The 11,352-nt window shown below is 38.7% G+C and overlaps 1 protein-coding gene across 1 annotated transcript in view; it reads left to right on the forward strand.

Annotated features, from left to right (window-relative positions):
* MOCOS (molybdenum cofactor sulfurase) overlaps window positions 1-10,738 on the forward strand; it is a 228,043-nt gene extending 217,305 nt beyond the window's left edge. The window contains exons 13-15 of the mRNA XM_075142346.1: window positions 632-758; window positions 3,089-3,193; window positions 10,531-10,738. Of these exons, the coding sequence (XP_074998447.1) occupies window positions 632-758; window positions 3,089-3,193; window positions 10,531-10,677 (379 nt within the window). The 3' untranslated portion in view covers window positions 10,678-10,738. The remainder of the gene's footprint in view (window positions 1-631; window positions 759-3,088; window positions 3,194-10,530) is intronic.
* Window positions 10,739-11,352: the final 614 nt, after the last annotated feature.

Here is an 11,352-nt window from a genome sequence, read left to right on the forward strand (position 1 = left end):
TAAAAAGGTGCAGATACCACCACACAGAGATTAATTTTTTTCAAAACACCTATCATTTGGTGCAATATCTGCTGCATCCCAAAGGCAAATAGTAATAATATGATGTATATATTCTCTCATAAAATGCCTTTACTGGCCTTTTTCACCTTCAGCGTCTGCTGCTTTTGTCCCTGTTGCCACTGCAGCATGTGCAGAGTAAGTTTCTGTTTGCCTTCTTTTTAGAAGCATTTAACAAGTCAAATGATTGCTAACTCAAAACATCTTTTCATTTGCTGCCATTAGCCTTACATATGATAACTAATAAGGAATTTTCTCATATGCATTGTTCACAATCTCCTGACTACATGCTTTCATACGTACTTCACAGTTCCAGGTTACACCTCTGAAGAAGCCACCTAGAGGATTACAAATTGTAGTCGAAGGATTACAAATTATAATTGAAGGCTTACAAATTATAGTTAAATACTTTGTGCCATTTTCATAGCCTTTGTAATAAAACTTGGTCCAGGTTATTCTGGAGAAACATTTGCTGAATCATATTAGCCACTAGATTCTTACAGCACAAATATCTAGTGCAGTACTAGTTAATAAACCCTATTTTTTCTTTTTCTCTGTCAACTCTGTGAGACAGATTGGAAGAGCCATTGGAAATAGAGGAATTAATCCGACGTTTCCGTGCCAACATTGTCATCAGTGCACCAGAGTCCTTTGAAGAAGAAGAGTGGGCTGAGATTTCAATAGGTGCTCTGCGATTCCAGGTGCGAACTCATCTCCCTTGTCCTAGTCCCAGTCTGTCACAAAGTATTTTGACCCCTGGAGCCAGAGCAATTTTTGCAAGGCTTTGACTGGAATGTGGGCGGCACAGTTTGTGCAGATGAAATTTATGAAGTGTGTAAAAAAAACCAAACATGCTGTGACCTGTGGCAAACATGCTTCAATATAACTGAGAGGTTTTGACATATTTCTCCACACCGTTTTTTTTTAATTTCATAATTCATAAAATTTCCCACCTCTATCCAACTGAGCAGAAAAATAATCACTGTTTTGAGGCAGTTTGCAGCAAATATTTAACCAGCATGTCACGGGAGAATACTGGTTGCTGTTAAGTGTAATAGTCCAAATGCAGCCTCGGATTGCTGCACATCAAGCAACTGACTGCCAAAAGACTGGACATGAATACAAGTGAACGATCACTGTCTGTTGCTCCCTCTTGTATACATGTTGTCTTAATGTCCATTCAAGATGTGTTTCTAAGTCTAGCCTGATAGGGTTTTTTCGTATGTTATGCTTCGTATCATATCTTACAAAATAACATGCTTTGTACTGTAAGGAAAATGCTGAAGAGTTAGACTTTGTTGGCAAATACATTCTTTTGAGAAAAACTTCAACAAAGGATCCATGAAGAAGCTACACATGAAACCTAAGGGAATGATGCACACATGTATTACATGTTCTGTTGGATTTGTCTGGTCCTTAGATATGAAATACGTATTTGAAAATGCAATGCCTAGGATGTGGAAGTGGCTTATTCATTGTTTGCTTAGGGATGATAATGAAGCCGTGAATAACAGAAGTGCTAAGGTCAGATCTAGAAGCTGTGATAGACATTACTCCTATTTCTTTCTGGTCAGCATACTGTAAGAAATGGAAAGGCCATTTTTTCAGTAAGGGTGAAAATTATGACTTGTCTGCTCTCTTCTTATGTGTACTTCGATCAGTAAGCTGTAATATGAGTTACAGAAAATTGAGGAAAAATTTCTTTAGGTAGGAGATGAGGACAAAATCCTTGGTGTATAGCTTGCTGGAGGCTGGATTTGCAGTAGGGATCTCAGCTCAGGATCCTTTTGTGGAATATACAGAATAAAAAGGCATTCCTGTTTCTGGCATTGAAATACTTTAAGAATGCAAGCTGAAAATAGAAAGGCTTATGCAACTTGCATTGTCTTTTGCAGTCTCTGCTAGGTCCTTATTCAGATACTGATGTAGTAACCGTAGAAATTATGTTAATGGTACTTGATGCCAGGAAAATGGTAGAAGAAACTGTTGAACAAAGCAAAGCAGGGAAAAATATTTCCTTCTCTGTCTTGTTTTCTTGTTCTTTTAATAAAATATTAAAGCTGTGGAAAATCATCTGAAAAAGCTGGGCCAAATGTGTGGTTTTGATGATTACACTGAAGAGTTGTACAAGCAGTTCTAGATGTACCTTAAAGAACTGAAATAGCACTTCAGATCAGCATATAAAAATGTTCGCAGTGTCAGGTTTAATTATTTGCCCTATTTGAAATTTGTGACACATTTTCAAAAGTAGAATGTGTATATTGAGATGCTGTTAAGACAGTTTCTATAACGTACAGCTTTGCTAAAGTTAGGGTTGCAATATTAGGGGAAACTGGGATATGTCTTCCTTCTAAATTTTAATGCTTTAAAAGTTAAGAAGAAATTCGTTGCAGTTTTTTTCCCTAAAAACACACCCTAGTTCAAACAAGAATTAGCTTTAAGAACTGTGCTCTGTCTGTTACAGTAGAGGTTCTCATTATTCCTTCTGATGACATAAACTTTTGAAAATTCGCATCTTGCATTCTGATTATCTGCAAGTGCTATGCCTATAAGAAAGAACGGGGGATATTGTGTATTTCAGCGGCAATGAAACAACGTAAACCAAACCCTGTTAGTTTAACTCCAAGAAAACCCTCCTTGGGTTAAATCCTGAGGTGCTAGCTTAATTTTACATTCAGTTCCCCTTGGGGCAAGTAGCCCTGCCAGCCCATAGATGAAGTGAAGCCATCAGGAAATACAGATATGTAAATGTTTTTGATTTCTCAGATTCTGTCTCTGGGAAAGTTTTCCTGAAAAAAAGAAAAGAAAAAGTGAATTAAAAAATCAGCGAGACCTTTGCAAGTAGACCCTTTGAAAATGTACCTACATTAGATGAACAGGTCTGACCTCTTACATAATTAAAGCATAAAAGAACACAGGAAAAGTATGCGAAAGATTGTTTTCAAGATATTATGATGCTGAGAAGCTTGTACTGTTCTGTGTTGTACTGCTTTGATATACAGCTGTGAACCTTCTTTAACTGAAATTTCAGGTTGTGGGTCCGTGCAGCAGATGTCAAATAATCTGCATTGATCAACAGTCTGGGGAACGAAACAAAGAATTTCTGCAGTCTCTGTCTGCTGCCAGAGGTCGAAAGGTCAGTACAGTACTCCAATGTATTTGTATAGAAAGATGTAGTGACTTCATTGCATGTATAGTGAAATATCTGCTGAGAGAATATTCACAATTAAGTTGTTATGCTAATTGTTACCATTTGTTTTTTCAGTAAAAAGAGGATGCACTTACAACCCAGATATGACATGGTTTATTTCCATAAAATGCTCAACACATTTTTTATTCAGAAATTGACTATTAATATGCATTATTTTTTACTGTGCTTGCTTTTATTCAGTATGTACTCCTTTACAATGTGTTTATTTTGGTCTCGAAAAACACGAGCTGATGCGCTGATGTCATTCAAGAAGACAAATCTGCAGAAAAAATCAGAAAGTGTTTGAAATGATGCAGTTAGCTTGTAAGACTAAACTTTATTCTTACTGTGAGAAACTACTTAGCAGGAAAAACAGATGTGAATATAGTCAAAGTGGAGAATAATTGATTAAGAAGATGACTGGAGAATAAGTGTGAAATACGGGCATTCATTTGGAGTCCTTCTGCTTCCTAAGCTTGCGTTGCTTCTTGGAATTGAGAGTGCTCAGACGATGGCTAGACAGTTTGGCATCCCAAAACCTTCACAAATCTCCTCATAAGTATTTAGCCGAATATCCTTACTCTAAATTCATTGCTTCCTGTTCGTTAAACTTCTGTTGTAAAAGTTGGTTAGCCAGTCAGGGCTCAGAAGCCTCGCCAATACCAGCCAAACACCAGAGACTGCACACAGCACAGAGGCAGAGCAATAACAAATAGGTTGAAAATTATTCTCCCAAACAATGCACAAACAAGTTACAAATAAGGCATTGTCTGTTTGGAAAAAAAAATAATAAATTGATTCGTCTCAGTGACTCATTAAGCAAACAAAGGGTCACATTTTCAGTGAATGTTATCCTTGGTGAATAGCTCCCCTGGCTCCGTCTCGGAGCCAGCCGCCTGGTGCAGAGCGAGACGGGGAGAGACGAGCAGGCAGGGGCTGGCTGCCTAGGCACAGCTTCCCGCTGACCTGAGATGACTTAGGGTTGCACAGCAGGCTCTGGCATCCAGATCGCCACAGCACATGTGCCTTTGTGAGAGGAGCTCCTGGCCATGGTGGGCAGCCTGAGGACAAGAGCCCTCTCCCAGTAATGGTGAGCCACAGCTGGAACATCTGGGACACTTTAGAGCACATCCTGGCACTCCGGGCAGGGATGCTGCCCAGCTGCCACATGAGGTGCAGTATGCGGAGGACTTTCTCTACCCACATGGGTTTTACTGGATTATGACTTGAATCTTTTGTAGAGGGAAAGCACTCTGTATTTAGGGACCTTCTCAAATGGCAACAAAACCTTACTCGGGACACAGATTCTCAGGAGAGGCAAAGCATCTTCTGCATGTTTCCCGCAGCAAAGATGAGCTTCTCTTTCATTCTGATTAACTCATTGTATTGCACAAAGATTTTCTTGATACAAGGCACCCCTAGAACCAAGTAACTCATTCAAACAGAACAAAGGCAAAGAGAGCAATCCAGCTTCTGGAGAACAACCTGGCGCCAGATGAAAGACGCATGGCGAGGCGAGGCGCTGCAGAGCACAGTGCTGCTATTCACAGCAGGGGAGTGCTCTGCTTCCCTCAGCTGCACAAGGATAGTCATGCTGCAGAGACCAGACCTTCAGCTTTCTTTATTTTTCGCAGCTTTCAGCACTGCTGGCAGATGGGATCTTGTGAGCATGCCCTGCTCTGCATAAGGCCAAGTCCTCTGGGTTAGCTTGACAGCTGAAAGAGATAGTTTGAACTGGTAGTTTTGCCTGAACTGGTCTGAGAAGACCTCAGAGCCCATCCCTCCTGCAAGTCATCTGTGGGGTGATGGTCACCAGCTGGTTATCAGTGAGTAGCACCCGAAGACTATGGCATCTTCAGTGTGCTAAGCAGACCTAGCAGAGGACGTTGATCCAAACCTTTCACAGTTCACAGTGGGGAGAGGGAAAGAACATCGAGTTCATGTGACTGTGTTAAATTGCAGAGCTAATCCTTTGGTGACTCATGGCTCTAGCATGCGCTTTTCTGTTAAGGAGTCATCTAATAGGCTTCATTTTCTTTTTTTATCAGATACAGATTCAGTGAAGGAATTTAGCAGTGTTTGTTCCCAGCTGTCAATAATGCGATTCAAACGACAAAAAACAAATGCAGCAAAATAAGATTTAAGCTAATTTCCCAGTAGAAGGGGAACTGATATTTTTGAAAGGCTATTGTAGCTGCTCAATTTCCAAAACATTAAAGATACTGCACATACGAATGGATAGCAAATCCTGAATGCTTAACAAGAGAGCCAGATGTCAATATTTACCATTTTGTTTTGTTTTTCCAAGAACACCAACCTGGAAAAATATATCGAATTTTATCAAACTGGTAGCCCAAATGACAGCACTGCCAATGAACTTCAATAATAAGCTAAAAAAAGTAAGGCTTGTAAGATGTGGTTCGATATTTATTTCTGAAATCATATTTTTCTCCATCCCTCTGAGACTCTGAGAACCTGGTGCTCCAGGTTGAAAGATTGAGGCTTTGCATAGATGGATTGCAGCTGAAAGTCAGAACCAGCTACTGTAATAAGCCATACAAGCAATTTGCATGTTTCCTGATAAATGTAAAGCAGGGTGCTGAAGCCTAGCCAGCTACTTTTTATGAAAGCTTTTATCACATTGTTTGAAATAAAATGCAAACACCTCTACAAAGCGAACTTGAGCTCTGCTGCCATCAGTTCTGAAGAAACACTCCTTAAGGATTCCTTTGACTGAAAGGGAAAAATGAGCTCTCCTGTGACAGAGCTCGCTCTGTTGCTGCAGGAGGCTACGAAAGACTAGATAACTACATTAAGCAAATAGCATAAAAATAGCCACACGCTGTTTCGCATGCATCACCACCTGATGCAAAACACACATAGACAGAAAGGAGAGAACATTGAATTCTTGCCCGTCTTCTGTGTTTTGCAGATGCAGTTTAACGCTAACAATAGCGGAAGCCCTATGGGTAGATTTGCAGCAGTGCTATAAGCTGGGACTTGCTGACAAGGTAGCAAAGGGAATTGCATTAGCAGTCCGCCCCAGCATAAATGTATGGATGGCAGTACATCAAGGGAAATCCATTATGTTTGCACATGCCCTCATACACTAAAAGGCTTGTGTTTTTTTCCTGCGGGCTGTTGATCCTCCTTTATGTATCTCATCGTGCCTTGGGAGAGCTTCTTTCCCTGCAGAATTAGACACCGTGCCTTTGGATTGCTTACTGAAACGTTAGCAAGGATAGCAAATGAATTCTCTTATCTGATGCATCATTATCATCATTTTCATAGTAATGCAGGGCTTTACACTATGCAATGCTTTTCATACAAAGATCTGGAACAATTGCAAACAATGATTGATGTAATTAATAGACCTCTGAAATAATATGGTTCTCTTTTCTCATTGGTGGCTGAGCTGGAAAATGTGTTTATTTAAGGTAGAGCAAGGAAAATCAGTTCTTAGGAAAACATTCTGTTGTCCAGATATTTTCAACAGAACAAGATGGGGGTTTTTGACACCAAGTTAAAAGCTTCCCTTTTTTCCAATATGAAAAATCAGCATGTTGAAAGTGAGTACTTCCACTCTCCTATTTTGTAAGGCCTTACTAATAAGTTTTGGTGAATCCAGAGCTAATAAAACACCCTTACGTTAAAAAAAAAATATTCGGCTTTAATAATTGCATCTCCCAAACCTTTGCATGGGAGGGAGGTTATGTTATTGTATGAATAAAATGAGCAGATGTGAACAGGTAAATTTATCTATTGGGAGAAGGCAGCCGAGAGGTATACCCAGGGGCAAAACCCAGAACTCATCCATCCAACGCTGAGTCTTAGCATGCAGTATCATTTATGCGCTTGTAACACATTCTAGCAGGGCATTTTCCCTACCAAGTGCTAGTCTGAATTAACTGATTGTTTAGGAGCTGTAGCTTGAAGGCATCTCATCTTTGTCAGATGTAGCACCTCAGGTTTCTATCTTACAAAAGCAGATACTGCACCCAGGATATTTCTCTGTCAGTGAGTATCTAAGCAGTGCATATTACTGTTGATCCAGTAAATGTACTTGAAACAACATGCAAGAATGACAGCATTTTATAGCTCCTCCTTTAAGTGAGTGTGATGACTATCATATGATTCACTGTTGGCAAGAATAAGTACGTTTTATCTATTTCTCCCAGCAGTGAAGTGTTGTGCTTTTGACTAATCAAGAAGCTTTACATTTTTAGTCCCTGTGAAGTTTAAGAGTGATGGGAAGAGCCCCTGCTGCCATCAGAAGACCAGGCGGATAAAGCCACAGAACTCACAGTCCAGCACTCCCTGCCCAGCTCTTGGTGTGTTCTGGGGAGGTTATATGCAGAATAAAATGCCCTTGAAGTCAGGAAAAGGTAGCAACAGCAGAGAGAGATTATGTGGTTCGTTGTAATAACTCTGCAGGCTGTAATCTCTGCGTTTGAAAGCCTCATTTTTCAACAGTGAAATGTGAGAAGAGCCAATTTCTACATTTTATCTTTCTCTTGAAACAGAGCTGAAATGGCAGGACGCACGGCTTTTGTGGTTGCTTGGGGGGGGGTTGCTATTATCAGTATGTACTGGGTCAATATTTGTAATTATTGAAAAAACAAGGAAATTTATTTAAAAGAGATTAAATCCACTTCTGGTAATCGCAAGCTAAATTTTGATCTTAAGAACATTCACAAAAGAAAGAGGTCAGCAATTCCAAGCAGGTATTAGAACTAAAATATGTATACCATCAGTATACCATCACCTTGAAAACTCCTTAGGCATCACCCAGTCTCAGCACTGAAAAAAATACTATGAGACTTTAGATGCCCAATCAGAGTAGGGAAATGCTAAGGACCAGTATTAAAATAGCATTTGAGAACTCCTGAAAATAAGACGTATGCACACATGCCTTTTCTTAAATAATTCTGAATGGTTTAAAGTGCTTTAAGAAAAAAATCTTGCTAAATGATTCACAACAATAGAAAAATTGGTAAATTAAATTCTCCACAGTGAACAATCTGCCTAGATTTATTTTAGTCTCGTTTTAAGATAAATCAAGATGTCAATACAGTAAATATAAATAAAAGCTTCTTATGTATTGAATAATTTCGCTTACATGGATGAGTTATAAAATTCCTTCCTGTGTGAAATGTGGCATAGCATGGACTAATATTCATTTTACAATATTTCTTTTATGATTGCATGATTTTTTAAAACAACAAAATTGTAGCAACTGTCATTTTTGCACTAGGGTATAGGAAGTAAATCCAGGTTATTAACCACAAGGCTGAAAAACACATCATTTATGCCAATAGAGAAACCACAGCTTGTCAACAAGTAAGAGAAAAGCAAGAATGCAAAAATAATACTATGTACTTTAATATTTTAAATGAAACAGTTAGTAACTTACCAGTTTAGCATCATGGTTGATCCAACACAGTCACTGTGCTAGGGGATTAGGATCTTACTGTGCTGCAGTCGTTCCTCAGCTTTCTAAATACTAGAACGCTGACCATAAGGATCTACCCTGTGTCCACCAGTGTTGATGCCATTATGGTCACAGGTATCCAAGAAGTGTCATTAACAGGGTAGGCCTGATCAGGTCCAACTCATACCCCATGTATGTGAAATGCCAGTGAGATGAAGGAATAGCAGAAGTAGCCAAAAAACCTCTGCTTGGGAGCTGTTTTTCTTTTTAATGTTTAGGATTACAAATGAAACGGAAAGGCCCAAATTCAGAGTCTGAGGCCATGTTTGGATAGATCTCTGCTTTACAGCATCTCTCTTACTTGGGAGTAGGTCTCAGCCTTACCTCTCGCTAATTCTTCGAAGACTAAAAGCTGTTTTGTGTTACCTCATTGCTGTATCTTTATTTAATTATACAGTGCAAGAACAGGAGAAAACGTACTGCCTTCATACTGAGTCTGTCAACATGCTCCCTTAAATTCAGCTAACACTATTTTTAAATTTATTGCAATTCCTTTTACCTAGTATATTTTTCTAAACCTGCTGTAAATGTAACTCCCTCAATTTCAGGATCATCAATCTGAACAATGGCAGTAAATGTAATCAGGCAAGGGAGAAAGAGAATAGAGTTTTGGTTTTAAATTTTACTTTTTCAGAAATGCCAAATGAATTTCGTTTGCACATTTATTTACTTTACGCTTTAGAGTGACTGGTACATTTTGGCTGTAGCCTACCAAAACAAAATACTTTTTATTGAAACATGTAAAAAAAGACAAGAAAATTATTATTGGGTTTGCAAGGTCCTCAGTTTGAAGAACAAAGACATTCTGAAGTCTACAAATCAATTATCAACTTAACTTCAGCATTCCTTTATTTCTTACTTTACATATTTCTTTAATTAACTATTATCTAATCGCCTGGAAAATATTATCATGAGATTGCAAGTCTGTTTCTTGCGCATTTCTAAAATTCTCCACTGTTGGAAAACAAAACCACAAAAACACACCAGTCTCTTACTGTGACATTTCCAGATCACACCCAGCTGTTCACAGCTACAACTGTAACATTCAACGTGCTTAAGATTAAGACCACACATAACAGCGCAGACACTCAGATCAGGTTTTTGGTGCCTCCGAGGGTTGTATGGTCCGTGGGTGAAGTGGTTATTCTGTTCCTCTTTTCTTTATTGTTCAGTATCACAAGGACACATATCTAAGTATTTCTAATATTTATGTAGGATGGCTTCACAGGTGGTGACAGATAACAAGTGGTAGTCCTAATAAAACAAATATTCTGAATATTTTCTGTAAAATATACTAAAATATTCATAAAAACAAATGAAGGGAAATTCACAAAGACTAGACAGAACAAAGTTCTGTTAACAAAGCAAATAATTCATGGTAGAAGATGCAAGACTTTTCCTCACTGTTTGAACATACATGCATTCTCGTGCTGCCTAGCCTTTATTTGTGATAATGCATTAACTGTGTTTGTCAAGAAGCCAGAACCATCATTAAATGACAAGACTGTGAGGGAGTGTAAATTACATATACGATACTACGGAACTCATGATGAAATACTACATTATTTATCCACTTACTTAAGGTATTCTTCTTGAATAGCATGGGGTTAGCTTTTGTTTACCAGTCTATTATAGTTAATTAGTTAAAAATGTTAATTACATGGAGATAGTACATACCTCCTTATTCTTAAAGCAATATTGTTTTTTTAAACATATCTGGGTTGAGAGATCCTCTATAGATCTGATTACTTTAACATGAGTTGCATCTCAATAAATATTTTGCTTTTTTCAGACAAACTTTGGCATATACCTGATGAACCAGCCCTTGCGCTCATCCTTTCCAGATATTTTATCAGTTGGGTCTCAAGTACTTCCAGTGCTGGAGGAGAATACAGAAATTCAGCCCCCGACATCCAATGAAGAAAAATGTTCAGGGTAGATTCTCTGGTGGAGATGAGATTTATATGCAACTCCAGGGAAAAGTCAGTAGTCAGTTATTCAAAAAAAAGAAAAAGTTTCCACTCATTTGCTTCTGATTTAAGTCTTTTAATTTTCTGTTTGCTGTAGATGTTATCAGATGGCAGAACCCTTGATAATTACAGCTCACCTACATGTTTTTGCTTGTGATTAGGTTACAGCAGCCATAACTCTATTTTGCTCAATTGCTTCAGGATGCAACAGGTTTGATCAAGTTTTACTGGTGGATGACTCCCAAAACAAGCCCAACATCGCTGTCAGAAACCACATCTCAATGAAGGAAAGTAAACAATACAACAATACACTACTTCCTTACGTTGCTTTGTTAAAACCACAACTGGGAGAGAGGATGCAGGACGTATTTTAGAAACAACGTGGGTGGGAAGGGAACAGTGGGAGAGTGGCATGAGAGTAGCAGTCCATTCAGCTTTTCAAAAATGAAACTGAAGGTGCTGTGTAGACATTCGGAAAGCACCAGAGAAGAGGGAACTGTTATTGGGAAATCTGTGTCTCCCTCTTTGGAAGTGGTGTGTGAGGATGCCAAAAAGGTACAAAGATCAATGAAGATTCAGTATGCCGTTTGCAGACACATTCCCTGTGAAGCAATTTCATCCATTTGTTCTCGACTTCTTTCTCT

The sequence above is a fragment of the Calonectris borealis genome, chromosome 2, assembly GCF_964195595.1.
Source record: "Calonectris borealis chromosome 2, bCalBor7.hap1.2, whole genome shotgun sequence".
NCBI lineage: Eukaryota > Metazoa > Chordata > Aves > Procellariiformes > Procellariidae > Calonectris > Calonectris borealis.